This window comes from Sinocyclocheilus grahami, unplaced genomic scaffold, assembly GCF_001515645.1.
Source record: "Sinocyclocheilus grahami isolate Dianchi unplaced genomic scaffold, SAMN03320097.WGS_v1.1 scaffold422.1, whole genome shotgun sequence".
Taxonomy (NCBI): Eukaryota; Metazoa; Chordata; class Actinopteri; order Cypriniformes; family Cyprinidae; genus Sinocyclocheilus; species Sinocyclocheilus grahami.
The window spans coordinates 31,861-39,312 of record NW_015505601.1 but is presented as its reverse complement, the minus strand read 5'-3'; the positions used below and the strand labels follow the sequence as shown (position 1 = coordinate 39,312).

The 7,452-nt window shown below is 34.7% G+C and overlaps 1 protein-coding gene across 1 annotated transcript in view; it reads left to right on the top strand.

Moving 5' to 3' along the window:
• LOC107551355 (E3 ubiquitin-protein ligase RNF123-like) overlaps positions 1-7,452 on the top strand; it is a gene marked incomplete at its 3' end in the record, with an annotated part of 62,624 nt that overhangs the window by 29,395 nt on the left and 25,777 nt on the right. Inside the window, exons 19-20 of the mRNA XM_016232933.1 lie at positions 1,611-1,682; positions 2,760-2,880. Coding sequence (XP_016088419.1) covers positions 1,611-1,682; positions 2,760-2,880 — 193 coding nt within the window. The remainder of the gene's footprint in view (positions 1-1,610; positions 1,683-2,759; positions 2,881-7,452) is intronic.

The following is a 7,452-nucleotide window of genomic DNA, read 5'->3' as shown; positions in this document are numbered from 1 at the left end:
GAAGAACTGCGTGCTTTCATTACCCATATAGCTGCTCCGTAGACTAGTCAAAATAAGAGTCCCGCCTTAGTAAAGGAGATCTCATACATATTTAAACTTACAAAAAATATTAAAATGTATACAAAAACAAATTAGAAGATTAATCATAATAAAGTCTGTTACAATAAAGAAGGATTAATATGTATTTAATTTATACAGTGAAGTGTTAAGAATATTTCTGTACCTGAAAACTGTTAAACCTACCTAAAAAGCACTGTTTATTTAATATGTATCTTTGTTCTGTTGTATTTATGTAGGCCTGCTGAATGTTAAATGGATCCAGTCCATGTTCATTAGAAATAATTTGATGATGCAGCAATAAAACTGCTAGTATAATTTAATGCAGGTGTTTTTGAACTTTGCTGATTTAAAACATGATCAAAATGCTATCGATTTAAAACATGATCAAAATGCCAAATAAGAGAGGAAGTGACAAATATCGGAATCGGGCAATAAGTGTTTGTTAAAATCGGTATCGGCCCCAAAAAATCCTATCGGTGCATCCCTAGTGTGAAGTGAATTAATGTAAATTTTATGAATGAAAAGAGCGCAAATCAAACACTGCATTGCTGTTGCCTCTCCGTGCATCTCCCAGAAATCAGAGCTTGGCAAGAGTAATATCACCTATAATTATACATCATACACGTTCTATTATTTGTATACATTTAAAAGGCAATGATTTAAACCGTAGGCTACGGTATGATACGAATGAATGGAATAACCACAGCGTGCTCACCAATCAAACAGCCGCGTTGCGTGTCTCACAGTCTCTCAAAAACCAAACCAGCTCTCTCAAGAGTAGGCTAATAATCATCTTAGATACAGATACATTTTCTACTAGGCCTACATGTTTGCATCTTAATCTTTTGCTGGTTTGCGTGGCACACACACATTTGTTTAGTGAAGTTCAAAAAAAGACTCGCTTAAAGAGTTCTGCGTAATGAAAATGTGCGCCTTGAATTAATTCAGTATGAATTATCAGTTCAAATGATCACTAAACGTTTGTCATGACGACATCTTGCATGATAAATATATTTTTAGAAATGAATAATTATTTTAGTTTAACACGGCATACTTGTACAATGACATAACGGTCTTATCAAGTAACTGTACGACGTTCCACCTGGTTTTATCCGAATGCAGATACGAATAATTTTGTGATTGTTACAGATACAAATACTGGCTGTTACATGAAAATTTAAATATGTAATGTCATAATTATAAAGTTTTGAAAATTTACATATGTAATTGTTGCATTAGGCTATGAAATAATAAGCGTTTATTGATATATATATATATATATATATATGTTCTTGATATTTACTACCCTAACAGAAACCTTTATGGATTTTTACATTGTAACTAAGAAATAGTTTAGCACAATAGTTTTGTTAGAGGAAAAGAACGAAATTTAAGTGAGAGTGATTTAAGTGAAACTGGCAACAAAATCTGTGAAATTTCACAGAAAACAAGCAGAATGTTTTTGTCTTTTAAGATTCTTTTAAGGTTGGATTACAAGATTCTGCGTTTCAGCCTGAGTGCCTTGTTTACCTGGCTCTCTCTTTTCACAGGGCGAAGCATCTCGATACATTTTCCTCAACAAATTCCGCAAGTTCCTTCAAGAGAACGCCAGCAATAGAGGGGTAGGACGCAGGACACGGGACACGATAACGGCTCTGTCCTCCTTTATACCTTGCATCAACATGCTTTCCATATCTGGATAGTATCTAGATATTCTTTAGCTGGATTGTGCTGTATTTATTCTTTTCTATAGAGACATTACCAAAATAAAGGATGCTAACAGGAATTAGGAAATTATATTTCAGAATGCATCTGAGAAGCTGAACTTGGAATAGAGTGAGTGATGAATTGTTGAGGAGTAGTTTAGTGGAATAATTTCCTCAGGCCATCCAAGATGAGTTTGTTTCTTCATCAGATTTGGAGAAATGTAGCATTGCATCACTTGCTCAGCAATGGATGATATGCAGTGAATGGGTGCCGTCAGAATGAGAGTCCAAACAGCTGATAAAAACATCACAATAATCCACAAGTAATCCACACCACTCCAGTCCATCAGTTAATGTCTTGAGAAGTGAAACGCTCCGTGTTTATAAGAAACATGAGGTTTTACCTTCAAACCAAGTCCTCTTTCCATAATATTGCCAAATCTGTTCTGATTATGAAGCAAACTCCTCTACATCTTGAGTATGTACATTTTCAGCACATTTTCATTTTTGGGTGAGCTATTCCTTTACATGTGAGAAATAGATCATAAGACCACAGTTTTTTTTTTCTCGAAAGAAGAAGTAAAAGCTGCAAACTCGCCACACAGCATTTGGTAAGATTTAACAGAAGTTCCACAGAAGTTCTTGCAATTTTAATGCCACATACAGGAAATATATTACTTAATGTGCTTTGATGACTGAAATATTGGCTATGTTTTTTTATTAGTTCCAGTATCATATAAACTGGGAAACTGCTGGCAAAAAGGATGTAAAAACAAAAAAAAAGGTTGAGGACTTTTATCATGCTCCATGCACTCTTTCCCTGCTTACACTTCACAGAAGTAAATGAATATGGCCATTGTCTGTAACATGATTGTTGTCGATGGGATCGTTTCAGTTATTTTGCAGTGATCAGGGTTTTAACTGGAGGGTTTGATGTGTGTCTCATGCTTCGTTTGATGTGTTGTGATGTTATGTGTGTGTTTGTGTGTTCAGAACCCCACAGTGTTGTGTCCTCCTGAATACATGGTGTGTTTCATACACCGGCTCATCACGGCCATCAGGAGCTACTGGGATGAAGGCAAGAGAAAAAGCCCAGGATCCATCAGCAGTGAAGGTACACAACGCACACATTTTGTTCTTTTTATTCTGTTCGATTCAGGGTTCTTATAGATTTAGTTACAGTTAACTAAAACTAAAATCTTAAAAAAAAAAAGTTCAGATAGTTGCCATGGCAACATTTCTCATTTTTGTTTAGTTTATCATAAAGCACTAAAACAAAATAAAAATGAATAATAATAATTATAATTATAAAATACATAGACATAAAAATGACAAACACACCAGAAAAGTGCTAAAACTTTAACTAAAATTAAAGTGAAAATATAAATATACAAAAACTATGGTAGTATATCAATAATAATAAATCAACACCGGCTCTTTTCATTTTCTTCATTATGATATCAGGACAGTTGTATGGACATATATGTGGACATATTTGACGTTATGCACCCAAAACTTTCAAAACAAATTTTAATTCAGAAATTAATAACGCACTCATTACCAAAGAGGCGCATTCAAGTAACTGAACGTATGAATTGCCTTTTTAATGGATGAGTTGTTAGTCAGGCAAGTATTGTTACCTAAAACTTGAACTATTACAAATATTTCTGGTAACTGAAAAAAAGCTAATAAAAAAAGAAAAACTTCCAATGAAAATTAAAAATCTTGCCTTGGCAAATAACTGAATAAGTTGAAGCACTAAAATTTAAATAAGTTTAAGTTGCAGCAAATGAATTAAACCTAAATGGTTACATTTAAAAAAAATGTCAAAATACAATTCAAGTCATGAAAAATGACAAAAAATTAGTTAAAAATTAAAATACAAAAATAAAAGCTAATTCAAAATATTTATAAAACCCAAACAGTATGTAAGTAATACTAAAAAAAAGTCTGCTTATTTTTTATCAGTGAGAACATCTTTTTATGAACCTAGGAGAGGAGGTAATTCTGACTTTGCTATGACAATCTGGCGCTTCTGAATCAGCTACTGTTTTGTTATTAGTTTAAGTATTTGCTATTGACTGTTCAAATGCCGAGTTTTGCAAATTGTGTGTGTGTGCACGCGAGCGAGCGAGAGGGAGAGAAAGAGAGACAGACAGGGTCTCATCACCGTGGAGTCAGCTGTCTTAACCGTGGCTTGTGTACTGCAAACACGTACCAGCTTCATCACTGTGTCTGTCACGCCACTCTGTTCCCCTTTCTGGTTCTGTCTTTACATTTATTTTGAAAGATGAAGCTCACGATTATGGTAAGAGACGTTACATTTCCGACGAGTGCTTGCGGTGTTCGGCCAATCACAATGCACTGGGTCAGCTGGCCAATCAGAGCAGACTGCGCTTGTTGGAAAGAGGGACTTTGTAGAAAACGAAGCGTTTGAGAGAGGCGGGGCATAGAGGAGCTACAATAATGTACAGTATTTGAAAAATAATGTGTTTTTTGAACATTAAAGCATGTCAACATATTCTGTTACATCAAATACACAAAATAATGATCTTTAAAAAATCCATCATATGACCCCTTTAAGAATTATAATAGTGTAATGTAGTTAAGGTGAAATTAGTCAATTAATGCACCACTGGCATTACTAAACAGGAAATAAAATGTTTTCTGTTAGACCAGTTTCCCCTGTTTGCCATTGGTCAGCCTAAATTCACGCCATTGGTTGAGTATTAATGTGCAGGTCTGGTCGAGATGTAGATGTAGAGTTTGTTTGTTCATCAGAACAGGTTTGTAGAAATGTAGCATTGCATCACTTGCTCACCAATGGATGGTCTGCAGTGAATGGGTGCCATCAGAATGAGAGTCCATTCCAAATAGCTGATAAAAACATCACAATAATCCACACCACTCCAGTCCATCAGTTAATGCCGTGTGAAGTGAAAACCGCTGTGTTTGTATGAAACAAATCCATCAAGATGTTTTTAACTTCAAACCGTTGCTTCTAGCTAAAATTTGAGACTTCTTTCCATAATATTGCTTCCTCCAGTGAAAAAGGTGTCTTGTCTGAATCAAGGTTATTATAGTTTAGAATTTTTTTATTTGTTTTATTTTAATATCGTTTTCAAATTTGCTATAAAATTCATTAGTCAATTAATGCACCACTGGCATTACTAAACAGGAAATAAAATGTTTTCTGTTAGACCAGTTTCCCCTGTTTGCCATTGGTCAGCCTAAATTCACGCCATTGGTTGAGTATTAATGTGCAGGTCTGGTCGAGATGTAGATGTAGAGTTTGTTTGTTCATCAGAACAGGTTTGTAGAAATGTAGCATTGCATCACTTGCTCACCAATGGATGGTCTGCAGTGAATGGGTGCCATCAGAATGAGAGTCCATTCCAAATAGCTGATAAAAACATCACAATAATCCACACCACTCCAGTCCATCAGTTAATGCCGTGTGAAGTGAAAACCGCTGTGTTTGTATGAAACAAATCCATCAAGATGTTTTTAACTTCAAACCGTTGCTTCTAGCTAAAATTTGAGACTTCTTTCCATAATATTGCTTCCTCCAGTGAAAAAGGTGTCTTGTCTGAATCAAGGTTATTATAGTTTAGAATTTTTTTATTTGTTTTATTTTAATATCGTTTTCAAATTTGCTATAAAATTCAGTTTAGTTTTTATTAGTTTCATTAATATTTTTGTTAGTTTTAGTATAGTTTTTATTTTGTGAACACGTTTTTATATAGTTTAGTTTCAGTTTTGAAGTTTAGCAGAATTATCAGATCACTTCCAGAGCATAGGCCAAAGAAAGACGTAGGCATAATTTAACCTTAGAGAGGCAAACATATAGCAACACAAAATTAACGCATGCTGAGATTGATTAGATAGTAAAAGTATACAAATATACGCCAAAGAAAGCAGTCAAGCCTTTTTTACTCAATCAATCTATAGTTTAAAAGTTGAGCTTAATGTCATATCCAATGATGTGTGTTGAGATATTTAGTATGAAAATAAATGTAGCCTGATTTGGTTATGTCTTTTCTTATTTAACCATAATCATGATATTGTAACTGTGGTGTCTTGCTCACTTTTCCGTGAACAGCCGTGCATAAATCAAAACTAGGACTAATGAAATTTAATAATAACGGCAATCACATTTATCAGTAAAGGCTTATATTTGAATGTTCTTTTCATTTATGAAGAATTATAAGCGTGTGTATGATGTGATTTAGCCAATGCACATTTGTTCAAAAGCCTGGCAGAATGATCAGAAGATGCTAGACAAAAGTTTTGTGTTTACAGAAATGACGTGTGTTTTTTTTCTGTTAATTATCATATTGCGCTGCATGTCTGTTTTTCTTCAAAGCACCAGCTTGGAATGCCTAATGTTGGTTTGATTGCTTGTGTTTCATGATAGACTTAATGTGAGTGCCGTTCTGGTCTGGTACAGAATTAAATTAGTGCTGCTGTCAGATAATGGGTCAGGTGTTCTGTTAAGTACTGCTGGTGCACGTTTACCAAACAGGACCCGTGCAGGCTTTAAACTGCTTTGCGTCTCTCCGTCAGATAACCCCATGTGTGTGATGCGCCATTACAGGTAGGCTATTTCCCTAAACCTCCATACAGCTCGTATATTTCTGCCAAGGGGTGAGAACGTAATGATTACGAAAACGATTATTTATTTTTGATAATTATTATTTTATTTCAGTTAGTTTTTCAATAACTGTTGTTAGTTTAGTTTCGTTTGAGTTTTTTTCAATTATTTTGACGTTTTTATTTTATTTCAGTTTACGAAATGGTTTTTTCATCAATCGTTTTAGTCTTAGTTTTAGTTTTCGTTTACGAAAAAAAACCTTGGTCTGAATCAGGAGAGAAATCTGCGCAGGTCAAGAACAAGTGAAAACAGTCCACAACAGCTCTGAACAAATATGTCTGTGTATTTTGATGTGAGAGGACAACAGGAGATGGACTTTCACTGGAGGAAGAGTAGTTATGGATTATCGACTCCTGGCCAGAAGTGACTGTTTAAAGTTTAAAGTCAAAACACCTTGATGGATTTGTTTCTGACAAACACGCAGCTTTTCATATTACATGATGTTAACTGATGGAGTGGTGTGGATTACTTGTGGATTGTGATGTTTTTATCAGCTGTTTGGACCCTCATTCTGACGGCACCCATTCACTGCATATCATCCATTGCTGAGCAAGTGATGCAATGCTACATTTCTCCAAATCTGATGAAGAAACAAACTCATCTTGGATGGCCTCAGGGTGAGTAAATGTTCAACTAATTAATTTTTTTGGTGAACTAATCACTAAGTGTGGAGCATTGCTAATTTGAGTTAGTTTCACCTCAACACTATATATGGTAGTATGTGGTTCATTAACTTTCCACATTGTAAATGCCTCAAGAAACTCGAGAAGTGGCCTTGCTGCTTGTACACCATGAAAACATAATATGAATCTGAGTCATATTTGCATAATTTCATAATCCAGTTTCCCCATATTATAGTTATCAATAAAAGTGTCAAAATAGTAAAAGAAATCTTCTGACCTTTGGCATACTATTTTCGATGAATTATGATTTGAGGCACACGTAATCTGGTGTACTGTACAAAATGGATGGTACGTAAATTATGAATCAGCCTAGTACTGTTCACCCATTGTGATTAAAATAAAAGGCATC